This window comes from Glycine soja, chromosome 15 (assembly GCF_004193775.1).
Source record: "Glycine soja cultivar W05 chromosome 15, ASM419377v2, whole genome shotgun sequence".
Classification (NCBI taxonomy): Eukaryota; Viridiplantae; Streptophyta; class Magnoliopsida; order Fabales; family Fabaceae; genus Glycine; species Glycine soja.
Window position 1 is genome coordinate 36760340 of NC_041016.1, and position 17474 is coordinate 36777813.

At 37.6% G+C, this 17474-nt stretch overlaps 1 protein-coding gene across 1 annotated transcript; it reads left to right on the forward strand.

The window, feature by feature from the left end:
* Positions 1-641: 641 nt before the first annotated feature.
* Positions 642-17160, forward strand: LOC114388181 (zinc finger CCCH domain-containing protein 37-like). Its single transcript, XM_028348520.1, has 11 exons — positions 642-1155; positions 2241-2479; positions 6076-6135; positions 6228-6353; positions 6428-6640; positions 7017-7054; positions 7236-7282; positions 7367-7497; positions 15202-15255; positions 16235-16366; positions 16739-17160. The coding sequence occupies exons 1-11, from the start codon at positions 840-842 to the stop codon at positions 16907-16909; spliced, it is 1527 nt and encodes a 508-aa protein (XP_028204321.1). The 5' UTR covers positions 642-839; the 3' UTR covers positions 16910-17160.
* The last annotated feature ends 314 nt before the right edge of the window (positions 17161-17474 follow it).

A 17474-nucleotide genomic window follows, 5' to 3' on the forward strand; every position in this document is an offset into this window, starting at 1 on the left:
TATATATATATATATATATATATATATATATATATATAAATTTTTTCTTGATAATTTTAACACTATTTTTATTTGAATAAAATTATTTAATGAACCAATAAGATATAATATAAGATAAAATTAATTATAGTTTTTAAATATATTAAATAACCCATTATATTACAATAAGATAGTAAGTTTATTCTTCCACATATACTATTTACAAAAAGTAATTTTACTCGAATGAAATGTGATTTTTATCTGGTTTCACATTTTTATAATTTTAACACGTCTTAAGTAAAAGCTAATATTCATAACTTTTGGATATTTTAATATCTGTCATGGGAAGAGGATGTTGGATTCACGTTTTTTAGTCGGTTCCAAACACGTGAATGACAATTGACAAAGTTCTAGTCCAATATTTAATGAAGTTGTATACAAAAACTCTTCAAACAATTATAATAAAAATTAAAATATTTATTAAGAATGACAATATATTTAGATATATCTCCCAAGAGAAGTCTAATTAAATTCTACTACTATTTAATAATACTGTCTCTGCGTTTTGACACGATGTAACGTAACTGAAGAAAAAAAAAGAAGCAAAAGTAAAGAAAAGTGAAAAGGGGCAGTTACTACTTGCTAGTTAAATAAAAACCCGCTAATGATGGCATTGCAAAATTGCGATCTCACACTTCTTCTCAATCACTTTGACAGCGCGATTAGCACGAAGAAAAAAAGGCATTGAAAGCAAGAAAAGAAGCAAACATTATTCTCGTGAGTGCATGCCTGAGTAACTGAGTGAGTGAGTGAGTGAGTGAGTGTAACATCGTTTTCTCGTTTGTGTTTTTTCCTTTAAAATGGAAAACCACATCTACGCCGCCTCTTACAGCCCTTCCACCAACTACAGATCCTTCCGTGACCCCCCCGCCGACACCATGTTCCTCTCCCACCATCTCCACCACCATCGCACCGACGCCTCCTCCGCCGCCGCCCTCCGCTTCCCCTCCTCGGCCCTCTCTGCCGTCGAAGCCGCCGATATTGCCCCGCCTGGCGTCACCTCCCGAATCGCCTCCTCCTCCGCCGCCGCCGCCGCCGCCGCGAATTTCCTCTCCACCTGGCCCCCTGCCGCCGCCGCCGCGCCCTCCGCCCTCGACCTCAAACGCTCTTCCGAGGGTCAGTTCCTTTTAACATTTTCCTCCCTTTTAGGTTATTTCGTTTGGGTTATTTGTTGTTGTTTGCTTAAATTAAAAAATGAAGTGACCAAGATTTCCCTGATTCCCCTTATTATGAGTTATCTATGAATTTAGGTTATAAGTGCGTTGTTTTTAAGAAATAATAATAATAATTGGTCTTGTTTACGCAAATGAAGTTGAACCAATCAGGGACTAAACAATTGAGTTTAGGTTATTTATTTTTTATTTACTTAAATTAAAAATGAAGTAACCAAGATTTCACTTATTGTGTCTGCTTTGTATAATTCTATGTGGTGCATGTAATTCTCGAAGTACATGTTTGTGGTGTTCAGTTTTCTAACGAGATTAGCTGAGTAATTGATGTTTATGTATGAGAGGGTATGTTTGGTAGTAATGAGGATTTGATGCACATCATAACATTGGTGTGCCCTGTGCAGTGCCTATTGGTTATTTTGTTGGTAACATTTTACTCTCTTTAATATGTTAGTGCTTAATAGTGTTTTTGCCACCAGAGTATACCGGTTGAATGACTCTGGGGGCCGGCACAGGCTTAGTTATGGATTTATGTTTTCGGAATCACATTTGATGATTGGTGGCTGGTGTAGTGAATGAGAAGGATATATGCGTAGGATAGGTGATGTGATGATTGAAGGCATGCTATCTGATATGAACAACATTGATAATAGTAGCTAAAGAGAGAAAAAAAATTGTGCTAGGGTTGGCTTTTTGTTTGGGAGTGTGACTTGTAACTTACTGACAAGCAAGGTTGACCTTTTTTGGCTTCAAATGGTGTTACTCCTGTACGTATTTAATAGAATATGTCATGTTATGTGGTTGATATATATTTTTACGTTATTTTGATATAATTTCAATAAATGTATACTTATAGCTTTTGTACAAACTCAGTGAAATTTATTAGTCATCTGGTTTTTTATATAAAGTATATTCTTTATATTTACTAACGTATGTTTTTTGTTAAAAATTATTTTCTTAGTCAAACTTATAAAGTAACACTATACATTTGCTTTGGTTTTCTTGTATATACTTGTCTATTATGTACTATAGCTCTCTACCATCCAACCATTTTGGGTACAATTGGGCAAAGTGAAGCTTGGTATTCTACAAACCCACTGGCCAAGCGCCCTAGATATGAAAGTGCTTCCAATATGACTATATATCCACAGAGGCCAGGCGAGAAGGATTGTGCCCACTATATGCTCACAAGAACCTGTAAGTTTGGAGATAGCTGCAAATTTGACCATCCTGTTTGGGTTCCAGAGGGTGGAATCCCGGATTGGAAAGAGGTGACTGCTTGCTATTATTATCACTATTATTATTTTTTATGCCTATGAAACTTATATGTATTGTATAGTACATTTACTATTGGTAATTGTATAAAGGGACATTTATTCTTACAAATCTATATTTAATAGAAAGTTTTAGAGATAATCATATATGAATATATAGTGGTGTATTATATACCAGTTTATCCAATTTTTTATTTTTATATTTCAATGTTTATATTAGTTACATTTGTAGTAAAAACCCTTGATTTCTATATATATCAGCGTGCAAAACTGTATAGAAATATTTATTAATTATAATAGAATAAAATTATAAATTATAATACTAGCACAATATTCTAGTACTACAGTTCTTCTATTACAATATACAAACTAATAATATTAAAGATTAATGGCTAATTGCAATACCTTAATTGATATGGCCAGGGATAAGAGTTTGGACTTAGAAGGGAGGCCCAAAGTTTGGAGAGTGTATGTGAGGAGAGAGAGGGGTGAGAATAGTAAGGGTGAGGTGGCAAAGGCTGTAACAAAATTGCCAAACGTGTGAGAAAGGGATTTGGAAATATATAGGGAATGGTTAGGAGAGAGAGGGATCACGTTCTTGATTTGTGAATTCTGTTATGGACAGAGGGCAGTAAAATAGAAGGTGATGTGTGCAGTGGTGACGGGATCAGCAGATGCCACTAAAGAAGATGGAAGCCAAGGTCATAGCACTTGAGATGAGGTCGCAGGCCTCAAAACCTCTATGCAAGCTATGCAGCTCAAGGCTGACTTGAGCCATGAGAAGCTGGTTGAGATGTTGTCCAGAAACTGTGGAGAGTAGAATGATGTCAGCCAGCAGTTTTTTAACGGGGTTACATGGGAACACTCTAGTGGAATTCTGACAATCGGTGAAAAAAGTGGAGTTGCCGATGTTTGACAGAGACGACCCTGCTTGTTTGATTGTACGCGCGGAGTTATATTTCTAGGTCCAGGGGACTCATTCAGATGTGAAGGTGAATTTGGCTTAGGTGTGAATGGATGTTGGGTTGATTGTACGCACAAAGGTATATTTCTAGGTCCAGGGGACTCATTCAGATGTGAAGGTGAATTTGGCTCAGTTCTGAATGAATGGAGGGTTCTTTGGTTGTTTTGTGCATGGATTGAAGGAAGGTATCAAGTGACATCACACTCTCAGAATGAATTTGGTGAGAGAAGTAGAGTTGGAGGGAAGTTGGGCTGGGATTCGAACACCAACAGAGTGTGGAGGCAATGGATTGGGTTAGGCAAACCGGGTCGGCCCATCTCATCTCAATAATTTGTATGGCTTGCTCGGCAATCTAGGTCTGAATATGGTATGACCCCTTCCAATAGGGATATAAATGCAAGAAATGGGTTTAAACCCGAACCCAACGTAGATCCATCCAACGACGATCTAGGAATATGGTGTGCGTCCTCTTTCATACACCTAGCTGACCGAACGGAAGAGAAAGGGTTTGTGTTACAAGTGTGGAGGTCCTTTCCACACCAATCGCCACCAATGTCCCAACCACCAGTTGAGGGCGATGTTGGTCGAGGAACGAGAAGAAGAGAATGGAGAGGTGAACTTCGTGGCGAGTGCCGCATGTTGTTTCTGGGTAGCACAGTCAATGATCAGAAGCCACATACAATGGATCAATGGTGTTCTGTTAGACTACTGGCAAGCGTACCAATGTCGTCACAGGTTATAGATCTATAAAAAGAGATCGTCTCCACATGGACTTGAGTTATTCAATTCTTTCGGATAAAGGTTATGAGTTTAATAATTATGTGCAAATTTAATCGAAATATCATGAGTTTGTCTAATCAACGAAAGATAACTAAAGTAATGGAATAGCGGAAATAATGAAAATTACGAAAATAACGGAATTTAGTGCGTCGGAAATATGTAAAATTATGGAAACAATAATAACGAATTTAATTAATTCAAGAAAAACGTAGGATTGAATTTCATCGTTCATACCCTCAGTATCCTAATAAGATTAACATATATGAATCATTTTCTAAAGTTATTGATGCACACATTAAATTACCCGAATCGATTCCTCCCACTCGAGAATCCTTAGAATATTTATCGAATATTGATTCCTCGCATATGAAGTAAATATTCCAGCATTACAATCATAATCTTGTGCTATTTGCAATCAAAACGTTAATGTTTTATTCCTAGCAACGTAACGAAAAGAGTAAAATGATTCAGTTCAACTTCTAAAAGTACTTTCTAGTCAAACTTAAAATCTAATTTCATGAAACTAGTAATCAAATAGAATGAAACATTACGAACAAAATGAAATCACCACCAATAATGAGTGGAAAAGACTTATACATATATAATATCAAAAGAGATACATAAGGGTACAAAGATTACATCCAATCCGTAAGAAAAACTAACTGATCATTGCGTAGAGCACAAGATTAACGTGAGAAATGGCGAAGGATGCGATTCACAGTCACAACTCTGCAAGGCCCGGGCTCCACTTTCCACTTTCTTCTTCACTTCCTAAGCTTCTCACGTTTTCTCTCTGCTTCTGGATGTCCCTTTCAACTTCAAAGACATGACTATTTATAGAAAAGAGCCAAGAGGTGCAGGCCAATTCACCTAGGCAAATTGTTACTTAGTGATGAAGACACAGACTCACCTAGGCGAGTGTGTTGCTTATGGCTGAAGAAATCTGATTAGCCCAGGCGAGCTAGTTGCTAGACTGGGTGAATGAATGCCTGAAATCTTGAAAAAATGATCATTTTGCCCTTCCTTTTGACTCTGTTTCTGAATCTAACAAACAACCATCAAAACCTACAAAACCATCTTTATTTTACTTGTAAAAATGAGAGAAACTGAGGGATATTTGGAGAAATAGATTGAAAACTGTGTGTCTAAGAGACCCTATGGAGCTTGATAATATAGACAGGTAGTATTGATTACACTTAATTTAGAGGATATTCAGTTCCCTCTAAATCAGATATCATATCCTATCATATCATTATACATTAAATTCCTGATTCTCAACATTACTTTTTATATCCTTGTTCTGTCAGATTGTAATAAGTGATATTGGGAATTCTGTATCTACCTTGATCTGAGCTGATAATCCATTGAAACATATTCTGATTTCTGAGTATTATCAATTGGTGTCTGGGCTTCTGATTTGGGGGCTGTGGTGATACTATTTCACTTATTTGAAATTTGGAAACTTAATATACATCTGTCTATGCATTAATCTATGTACTCAACTGTGTAACTGTATCAGAATGATCTTTTACTATGCTGTCAATCAATTTTGTTCTAGTAATATCTAGTTAGTACCCCTTGAATTTAGGGTAGGCGTGTGAAAGTTGTGTTTTTAAAACTACATGGGCTGTCTATTTTGTATGCTAAGATCACTCTTGTTCTGGTTATTTCATGTAGTAAATTAAATATTGTGTTTCTTACCATTCTCATCTTCTCTATTTTGTCTCCGCTGGCAATGGGTTTTGATCTCAAAAGGTGAAATATTATAGTCTAGCACTTTTGGTTCATAAACATAAAACAGGGTTACTAATTTGTTTTGATGCACATGGTTTATTCAAACTTGACTTAGGTTCCAAATGTTGTTACAAGTGAAACTCCTCCTGAGAGACCAGGGGAACCGGATTGTCCAGTGAGTAGAATATGCAAAATTTTTGCTCCTTTTTTTTTTCTTTCATATTATTTGGACATTTTTTAATTCATTTTCTATCCAATACATTGCAGTACTTTCTGAAAACTCAAAGATGCAAGTTTGGTTCAAAGTGCAAATTTAATCATCCCAAGGTTTCCTCTGAAAATGCTGATGTTTCTTCTGGCTTACCTGAGAGGCCATCTGAGCCCCCTTGCGCGGTTAGTTATTTACATTTTGTATTGACATGAGACTTTATTTATCTATTTCTTACTTCATTTTTATATTTATGCAGTTCTACATGAAAACTGGAAAATGTAGATATGGCACTGCTTGTAAATTCCATCACCCCAAGGATATCCAGATTCAGTTGTCTGACGACTTGAGTCAAAATGTTGCACAGACACAAACAAATTCTATGATGGGTGGAGCTACAGGAGATACACAGCCAATTAAATCTCTTATATCTCCGTCGTTGCAAAATAGCAAAGGGCTTCCAGTAAGACTGGTATTGATTCTCTGTTAAATTCTTTGGTGTCTGATCTGAATTGATAGAAGGAAAGACAGACCAATTCATCTAGTATCATGTTCTTTTGAGTTTTTCATTTCATTCCATTATTGGCTGGATGTATGCTGCTTTGAACTGCTGACCCTAATTAATAATTGTAGCAGAAATTATGATATTCAACTTGTGTGAATGGATTGGTCAGCATAACATAACTAAAGTTGCCTTTATTTTTTTACTTTGATGCTATATAAAAATATAACTTGTATTATAAGAAGATATCCATAAATTTCTAGCTGATGACAACTTTTTCCTATGCTAATTTATTGCCTTCATTTCTTTAAAGCCTGGGTTCTTACTGTAAATTCTCTTCTGACAGGGGGAAGTTGATTGTCCATTCTACATGAAAACTGGGAGGTAAGTATTGATTTATGTTCAATTGGTTTCATAATTATAGAGAAATAGTCAATTTTTTGTATGTTTTACCATAGCTCTCTTAGGAAACTGCAAAAAAAAAATTGTTTCTCCAAAATAAGCTAATCTAAACACATATTCTTTGGATTGAATATCCTTAATTTTTTTCATTCATATGAATCAGTTGCAAGTATGGTGTCAGTTGCCGCTACAATCATCCTGACAGGAATGGTATGTATAATATATTGATATTGACTGTTCATACATTTTCCTGTTTCCTAAACAATTATGTCACTTTATCATTCTTTGATGCAGCAATTAATCCACCCATTGCTGGATTAGGTGCCTCTATTTTGCCATCCTCGGCTGCTAATCTGAATATTGGACTTCTTAATCCAGCTGTTTCTGCTTATCAAGCTTTTGAACCAAGGCTGTCAAATCCAATGGTAATGTGGAAGTTGTTACTGTACTTATTCTCATAGAAAATTGACTGATGCAAATTGCAAATTAATAGAGTTTCTGAGAGTGAGAGAAATTTAGAGAGAATTTAGAGAGATAAAAATGGAGTCTAATGTTAATTCATTGCACAAATGAGAAAGGGTTACAAATTGAGCTTATATAGGCTCTCAGTACAGCTGTACCTAACTGTTAACAGTTAGTACCTACACTAACCAACCTAACAGATTCACTAACTGATTCCAGTTGAATAACTGGTTATTTATATATATACCTAATCCCCCCTCAAACTCAAGGGGGAGGATGATGGTACCAGGCCAATCTCTTGTTTTATTACTCTTGCAGTACAATTGCACCACTAGGGATTGGAGCCTAGCCTCCCTAACCAACCACAGTGATTATTCCGCCCCCTAATTCTAGGCAGTCCAACTCTATTTATAGCTGACTGCTAACTAACTAATTGCCTTTAACTGACTTGAACGGTGACAAGGCTAACTAACTAACTGCCTTTAACTAACTTGAACAGTTATAAGGCTAACTACCAACAGTTACAAAGCTAACTACAAACTGTAACTGATCTTAGTCAGCTACCTAATCCAGGTTCTGGCTGCTGCTCTGACTTCCTTTTATACTTGCCACGTGTCCTTCCTTCATACACTTGCGTAATCGGTAACCTAACAATACTCCCCCCAAGAGAGCCACCTTGTCCTCAAGGTGAAATGCAGGAAATTGCTGCTTCATAACATCAACCGATTCCCATGTAGCTTCAAAGTCAGGTAAATCTTTCCATTGGATGAGCACTTCAGCTGTGCCTGCAGGGTGGTTTCTGACAGCCTTGACAGCTAGAGGCTCTACCCTTAGCTCTAACTCAATAGTCAGCATTGGAGTCAAGGGTTGGGGTTTCACTGCATGAGCCACGACTTTCTTTAATAGAGACACATGAAAGACCGGATGAACTTTACTCTCGGGTGGTAAGTTGAGCTGGTATGGTACTTTACCAATGACCTTAGAAATCTGATATGGCCCATAAAATCGAGGGCTTAATTTCTCATTCAACTTCTTAGCCAAAGATTTCAAACGATATGGTTGTAATTTCAGGTAAACCCAATCATTCACAGCCAAGTTAACATGCTTATTGGCATATGCTCGCATCTGGTCCTGAGCCTTAAGCAGATTAGTTCGTAGTTGGTCCAACAAAGAGTCCCTATCTTGTGTCAGCCTGTTGACCTCCTCTACTGCTGAAGGAACAGTTGTGCCTTTAAGCAATTGAGGTGGGTCTCTGCCATAGAGAGCCCTGAAAGGAGTGAGCTTAGAGGAACTATTATAATTAGAGTTAAACCAAAATTCTGCCCAACTTAAGCAGGAAGGCCAATTCTTTGGTTTTTCTCCTGTAACACACCTTAAGTATGTTTCCACTCCTCTATTGACCACCTCAGTCTGGTTATCTGTCTGAGGGTGATATGCGGAACTAAATTTCAATTTAGTTCCAGCAGATTTGAATAATTCCCTCCAAAATTGACTCAGAAAAATCTTATCCCGATCTGAAATAATGGTGTTTGGAAACCCATGTAATTTCACAACCTCCTTGATAAATAGATCAGCTATATCCTTTGCAGCGAAGGGGTGACTAATGGGGATAAAATGATTGCCGCTTTTGCCTCTCGATCGCGATTGCCGCTTTCTGCCAATTTACCTCTCGATCGCAGTTTTGCTGTTCTGCATGGTCACGATTGCTGCTTCCCCGATCGGTACTCGACAAGATCCGCACCGCTGCCATTAGCTCTGCCATTTGCGCCTTCAGCTCCGCTTGCTTGATGCGTTCCTCTTCAAACAATCGCTTCAAACTTGCGACGTCCTCATGTGTGTTGATCATGCCTTCGAACCCTCATTCCAGAAATTCCACACATGCATCCATGTTTCCTCGCGTTGAAACCATGAATAGCTTCACGTCTCAGGATCAAAATTTTGCTCTGATACCAGTGATGGTACCAGACCAATCTCTTGTTTTATTACTCTTGCAGTACAATTGCACCACTAGGGATTGGAGCCTAGCCTCCCTAACCAACCACAGTGATTATTCCTGCCCCTAATTCTAGGCAGTCCAACTCTATTTATAGCTGACTGCCAACTAACTAACTTCCTTTAACTGACTTGAATGGTTACAAGGCTAACTAACTAACTGCCTTTAACTAACTTGAACAGTTACAAGGCTAACTACTAACAATTACAAAGCTAACTACTAACTGTAACTGATCTTAGTCAGCTACCTAATCCAGGTTCTGGCTGCTCTGGCTGCTGCTCTGACTTCCTCTTATACTTGCCATGAGTCCTTCCTTCATACACTTGCGTAATCGGTAACCTAACAGAGGATTTCTACAAGTGAAATCTTTCACATTGAGTTTGCCCCTATGAAACTCAAAGTGATTAGGAGAAAGCGGCTTGGTCAGTACATCTGCCCATTGTTCTAGAGCAGGAATGTGATACACAGCTAGTTGCTTGGACAGCACTTGCTCACGAACAAAGTAAACATCAATTTTATATGCTTAGTCTGAGTGTGGAAGACAGGATTATGTGCTATAGCAACAGCACTTTGATTATCATAGAGCAGAATTGGAGCAGAAAAAGGGACATCCAATTCCTTCAATAGAGCTTGAACCCAGGTGAGTTTAGGACTGTGCCAAACTTCTGTACTCAGCCTCAGTACTAGATCTTGTAGTGACTTGTTGCTTGTGGGACCACCAAGATATAAGATTGGGACTAAGGAAAATTGCATTAGCAAGAAGTTAACCTTCTGTCACCTACATCAGAGGTCCAATCAGCATCACACATGGCTGTAACAGACAATGGTTTACCCACAAAAGCTGGTTTCATATGAAAATCATAAGAAATAGTTCTCTTAAGATATTGGAGAGCAACCCAATGAGTGTCCAAAGGCTTGGACATGAATTGGCACACCTTGTTGACAGCATAGCTAATTTCTGGTCTTGCAAGAGTAGTATATTGTAATGTTCCAACGACTGATCTATAGAGTGTAGGATCCGGAAATAGGTCAGAATCAGATTTTGAAAGTTTACAGGTTGAAGTCATTGGAGATGATATAGGTTGGCCTTCAGCCATTTTTGTTTGTGGTGTAGATCCCTTATGTACTTGCTTTGAGTCATAGGCACAGTCTTGTCAAGTAGATATTTAATTTCAATACCTAGAAAATAATCAAGCTGGGTACACTGGTGACTGAACCATGTACACTGTTTCCTCAAGAATGCCATTGAGAAGGGCATTATTAACATCCAAGTGGAAGCATTATTAACATCCAAGTGGAATAAATCCCAGCCATTGGTTAAAGCAAGAGTGATTATGATTTTGATTGTGATAGGTTTAACAACAGTGGAAAAAGTTTCATGAAAATCAAAGCCATGTGTACTTGAGGAAACCCCTTAGCTACCAACCAAACCTTGTATTTATTAATTGTCCCATCTGCATTTTCCTTCACTTGAAATATCCACTTGCAACCAACTGCTTTCCTGTTAGGGGGTAAGGGAACAAGATCCCAAGTATGATTATTTATCAAAGCATTGTATTCCTGATGCATAGCAGACAACCAATTAGGATCAGCCATTGCTTGTTTGACACCTCTAGGCTCACAATGAGTCAAAAACAATGAAGGGTGAATTCTTGGGTTATGAAAACCAGATTTGGATCTTGTTTGCATAGGGTGCACATTAGGAGGTCTAGGGGGTGACTGATGTTCAGAAGAAGAAGAATTATTAGACTGAGTAAGAGGATCAGACTGATGGAGAATAGGCGAATGCTTAGAAGCTGTTATTAAATTGGTTAGACATAGGATCAGAGACAACTTATAGTTGTTGCTGAGACAGATTTTCTGATTCAACAGATTGTTGATTACTATGATCAGAAAATGCAGAAGAGTTAACAGGAGAAGCAACAGAACTAGGTTCAGAAGCAGTGTTTGAGGGTGGATCAGAGGGTGGGTCAGTATAGGGAGTGGGAATTGGGTCAGAAACAGTGTTTGGAATAGGTGCATTAGGTGGTGTTTGAACTAAAGTGGAGAAGATAGGGATAAAACTAAAATACCGAGGAGCAGAGGACATGAAATTTGAGGACTGAGGAAATAGTTCAGAATAGGGAAACCTATTCTCATTAAAAACTACATCCTTTGAAATGAAAATGCAACCTGAGGGGGACAAACATTGATAGCCTTTGTGAGAATTAGAGTATCCCAAGAAAACACACTCTTGAGATCTGAAGTCTAATTTGTGATTTTGATAAGGCCGTAAAAATGGAAAGCAAGCACACCCAAAGGTTTTTAGAAAATTATAATCAGGGGATTGTTTATATGGGACAGTACAAGGGACATCAAAGTTCAGGGAGGCTGTAGGCAGCCTGTTGATTAAGTACACAGCAGTGTTAAAAGCAAAGTCCCAAAACTTTAAGGAAGAGAAGCATGGTGAAGCACAGTTAAGGCCTATTCAGTTATGTGTCTGTGTTTCCTCTCAACTACACCATTTTGATGGTGAGTATGAGGGCAAATGAGCCTATGTGTAATACCATGAATGGTAAAAAATGAAGTAAAGGGTCTGGATTCACCCCCCCAATCAGTTTGAATACTATTAATTTTAGTATTAAACTGAAGCTCAACAAGGGATTTAAAATTTTGAAACACAGTGAAAGTTTCAGATTTAAGTTTTAAGGGATAGATCCAGGTAAACCTAGAAAAAGCATCAACAAATGAAACATAATACAAATAGTCATTTGTAGAAGGAATATGTGATGGTCCCCAAAGATCACTAAAGATTAATTCCAAAGGTGTAGAGTAAACAGTTTCAGACATAGAAGAGGGAAGTCTATGAGACTTCCCTACACAACAAGCTGAACAAAAATCCAGAATTTTATTAGATGGATTTATCTTACAATGATTCAAGACAAGTCTCAATACATGAGCATTAGGGTGGCCTAACCTAGCATGCCACAAAGTACTAGAAATTGACTGATTTGAGACACCAGAAACTGTTGCTGTAAAGGAAACAGGAACTCTCTATGAAGGCTAAGAAGCAGAAGACTCTTGAAGCTTGAGATTAGGAAATGAATAGAGATCATCACTACCAACAATGCCTTGAAGTAAGACTTCATTGGTTGCCTGTGATTTAACTGTGCAAAAGTGAGGAAAGAATTCAGAGTAAACTCCATTATCTTTGGCAAATTTACTTACACTTGATGGATTTTTAGTGATTGAGGGAGCATGTAACAAGTAATGAAGATAAAGAGGAAAACTAGGATTAGTAGGGGACTTAAAAGAAGGAGAACCAGAACCAAGAATTTTTAAACCTTCACCATTACCAATATAAATCTGATCTCATCCATCAAAGTGACCAAGCTGATGAATATTTTGTGGTTCTCCAGTCACATGGAATGAAGCTCCCGAGTCAGGGATCCAGGTTGAATTAGCATTGTCCATGAGTTAGCTAGCATTGCATTAGAAGTAGCTTGAGTAGAAGCAGGTTGTTTCTGACTCGTGTTTGCTGGATTAACCCAAGTATTAGACTTAGAATTAGCCTGAGACTTTGAGCTACTATACTGCACAGGTTGCAGTGTAGCAGGATCATACAACACCAGAGATTCATGAGGCTGATAGGTGGTGTCAGATCTGTAATAACAGACATTGGCTGTATGGTCATATTTGAGACAGATCTGACACTGGAAATTTGCAAACCGGCCACCGTGACCTCAACCGAAACCACCACCATGGTGGCCACCGCCACGATCAGAGTAGCTACTATGACCAGCATTTCGCACGCGTAACCACCAGCATCATGCGAATTTGAATAATTAGGGTTCACATACGGTTGAGTGTAATTCATTGAGGGAGAGAATGCTTTCTTGCTAAATCGATTGGATCACGACTCATGTGCGAGTAACAACACTTCGACCTCCACAATTGTAGGAGTCTCAAACTTGCTCTCGATAACTGAGACTACCGGAGCATAGTCTTGTGGTAGTCCTACCAATATTGCATCAACATATTCTTCATGCTGAATTGGACTTCCGATGTTGGCGAGCTCATCAGCGATGTTCTTGATCTGACTCAAGAACTCGCATAGGGTTTTGCCTTCCAGAGAAGTGGTGTGCAAGTCCGTTCAAAGTTGACGAGCACGAGCTTTTGTCTGAGTGAAGAAATGTTTGTGAATCTTATCCCACACCTGATACGAGTGGATCGATCCAAGAACACAAGATAAAATCGACTTCAAAAGTGTCAATTGAAGCCAGGTAAGTAGCATCTGATCTTGAACTTCCCACACCTCATAAGCTGGATTCACATTTCTGACGTCACGATCTTCATCGGAGAGAAAACAAGGAGGAATCGTAGGGTTCTCAACAAATCGCTGAAGCTTGTGTGACTTAATCACAGGCTCAATTTTCTGTTTCCAGTGAAGGTGGTTTGAATCATCAAGCTTTTCAGCTATGGAGTTTGGAAAGGATCAGGGTACGGAAGGGAATTGGAATTGGATGGAGAAACCTAGGGCTCATCATACCATAATAGAGTTTCTGAGAGTGAGAGAAATTGAGAGAGAATTTAAAGAGATAAAAATGGAGTCTAATGTTTATTCATTGCTTATATAGGCTCTCAGTACAGCTGTAACTAACTGTTAACAGTTAACAGTTAGTACCTACACTAACCAACCTAACAGATTCACTAACTGATTTCAGTTGAATAACTGGTTATTTACATATATACCCTAATACAATTAATGTTATCCAACACCCGATGCTCATTATTGTGAGGTAGGGGATGCTTCTGGTTATGTTTTCTAGATGTGTTGTATGTTTCTGGTTATCAACCAAATCGACACAATTGAGTTAAGGCACGTGCAATGATTAATGAATGGACGTATAGTTTAGATACATATAGATTTCACAAATGCAATAAAGATGGCTTGGACATAGCCTATATACTCTTGTATACAGTCAAACCTGGAACATAGAGCTGTTGCATGATAGAGTTGAATGGATAAGTATTGGTTGTAAGTTGGAACATGGCAAAAATAATATTTTTCTTAGTTATATTCTTACATGAGAATAATATTTGTGTCATGTAGTAGTGCACATCTTTTATTCTGAATGAATATTAACTAGTTAAATGTGGTCATTTGTGGGTGTGTACTATCAACTTTTGTGATTCTCATGATTTTTCTTGTTTAATTTTATATCTTGATCCTTGTAGATATTGTGATTTTATTCTCTCGCGTATTTTTGTATAGATGTCCGTAGTCTTTCTTTTATTCTTTTTATTGCTTTTGCCTCAAGTCTCATTTTCTGTTTGTGCTGCATAGTTTGTTGTTAACTTCACTTTCTTCATAGTACCTAGTTTTCCTAAAATTCTTACTCCTAGTGTTTTGATGCTGCTCATCTAGTACATTTTTTGCATATGATATATGTTTCTCTTACAAAGAAATTTATTTGTTTGGGTCCTTTAGAGGTGAGGCCTCTTTGCTGTTTTGCCTCAATAATGTAGGAGGACAAGTTTGAGACTGCTCTAAACAACTCATTTATCAACAATAAGAATGAAGTGTGTAATTGGCTTAGAAAAGTAGCCATTCTTAAGTTAACTCAACTGCATTTCCATTAGATGTCATGAATTTGTCAAAAGCTAATGCACGTGACATGTTTTCCTGTCTCAGGTGGGAATTGCAGAAACTATCTATCCTCAGCGACCTGGACAGATTGAATGCGATGTAAGCAAACAGCTGCCTTATGTTCAAGTCATATTAGATTTCTACAGCCAATATGTTTATTTGGAATGGTTTGCACTTGTCACATTTATATGTTGGATCATTTAGTGTTAAATTAAAAATTGCAGGGGGCTAAGGGTTCAATTGAAGATCTATCTGTTTAATTTAAAAAAACTAAATAAGATAGGGTATCCTTAATAGTAATACCATGAAATAGGTTATATCAAGAATTACACAAAGTGTAATAACATGGTTTTTTTAGCTGGAAATAAAATAAAAGTATTTGTTGAGATAATGTAGGTTTGAATGAGATAAAAGTAATGTTGGGGACTTAAATGAAAATTCTTAGCCGGGGAAGTAACAAATTATTGAGATTTCAAGGAGTGATAAAGAAAAGGTTGATTGTTAGGTACATGCTTTTAATGCCATTTTCATGTCATTGTCAATATGTCATTTCCCGTCAATCATCCAGAGCCGGTATGTGGAAAGTAAGCGTTGAAACTGGTGAATTGGTTTCAAACTGGACATGATTTGACCAGTTGGACTAATGCACTTATTTTTAGAAATTGCTACAAAATTGCAGTTACGTGCTGACAGTGTTACAATTCACCACTGCACCGCAGCTGCTTCTTAGTAAGCTCGCATTCTGGTTAATGAAAAAGCTTAAATACCACTGAGCAATAGCTATTTCTTATTATTAATCTTAATAATAAGCTGAAGGCCCCAATTTCCTCTCCTCTCTTTTATTCTCTTTATACATGTAATATCCTACCCTTCCACTGATTTTGCCTAACAACTGATTGTAACTAATTAATGGGTATCAAACATTTTGGTTTTAATAATATTTGATTCTTATAGAGAAAGATAGCTATTAAAACTTCATGAAAACCTATTTTATTTGCTGAACTTCTCATGCCTACATAACCTCTGCATAAAATATTTAATTTCCTTTTACATTTCTATTCAATGGTTTACCATGTAGTTTTATATGAAAACTGGCGTGTGTAAATTTGGGGAAAGATGCAAGTACCATCACCCAATTGACCGCTCAGCACTGTCACTGTCAAAGCAGGCTACTGTTAAACTCACTCCTGCAGGATTACCAAGAAGAGAGGTGTGTTAAATCTTTTTTACATGCTTACTCTAAATTGTTGCTTTATATGCAGTTTTCTGTGAAATTCTTTCAATAATTAGTCTGCAGATTCAAAAAATAGGTTTATATGATTAGGTTAAGTTTGGATGTTGTTTCAATCTATTTCACGTTACTTGAATTGTTGCACATTGCATGTGGTAGTAGGTTATCCAGTCAATCTCAAGAACATGCTGATTATTAAATTGCATGACCGTTCCAAGCTACTTGCCCTTGCGCTTTTTGCCCTTGTGGCCATATACGTTAGCTTTAAGTAGCATCCTCTTAACTAGCCTCAAAATTTCTATCAAAGGAACGTGATATCGAAATTTGAAACCATGTATGATGTTTTGACAGGGTGATGTTATCTGTCCTTATTATTTAAAAACTGGAACATGCAAGTTTGGTGCAACCTGCAAGTTTGACCACCCACCACCTGGAGAAGTTATGGAGATGGCAAAATCACAAGGAACATCAGCCAATGGAGAGGAAGCTGAAGGCGATACTTCTGCTCTGGAACAACTTTGAGATCTTTCATGAAAACTTGACTCTGTATTTGATGAGCCCATTTATTTCTTCCTTATATGTTTTTTCTGATCATGATATCAACAGCTGTGGCTGAAGACCTGCTTTGTTTAATTTAGTGACTAATTTGTCTCTTGATTGGTATGAGTGCTGTTTTTTAATGGAGTGTTGCTAGGTGCACCCAGCAAAATTTATAAATGGCAAAAATGCCCCTGGCTTTTTTTTTGCCTTATAAAAGTTTTTTTTTCCGGAAATGCACACAATTCCATTTTTGTTCGCTGTTTTTCTTTGCTTGTGTTTTTCGTGCGGCATTGTCTTCGGTCCGTGGGTTCGTTGTGAACGGTTAGGTGCGGTGTAGGTGAAGGTATCGGTGTTGAGCGTTGCGGTGGTCGTCGGCGGCATCAGAAGGTGGTGCTGCTGTCGGGAAGGTACGGAAACGTTACGGATCAACTTGATCCGGAAGTTGATATGGTTCTCTTCCGGATTAAGTTGATCCATAAGTGACTTCCGGATCAACTTGACCCGGAAGTTGGTATTTTTTTAAATATTTAATGTTTTTGTAATTATA

Coding starts and splice junctions, on each gene's coding strand:
- LOC114388181 (XM_028348520.1), top strand. CDS start 840: ATGGAAAACCACATCTACGCCGCCTCTTACAGCCCTTCCACCAACTAC. Junction 1,156..2,240: donor CCTCAAACGCTCTTCCGAGG/GTCAGTTCCTTT, acceptor TATGTACTATAG/CTCTCTACCATCCAACCATT. Junction 6,641..7,016: donor AAGGGCTTCCAGTAAGACTG/GTATTGATTCTC, acceptor CTCTTCTGACAG/GGGGAAGTTGATTGTCCATT.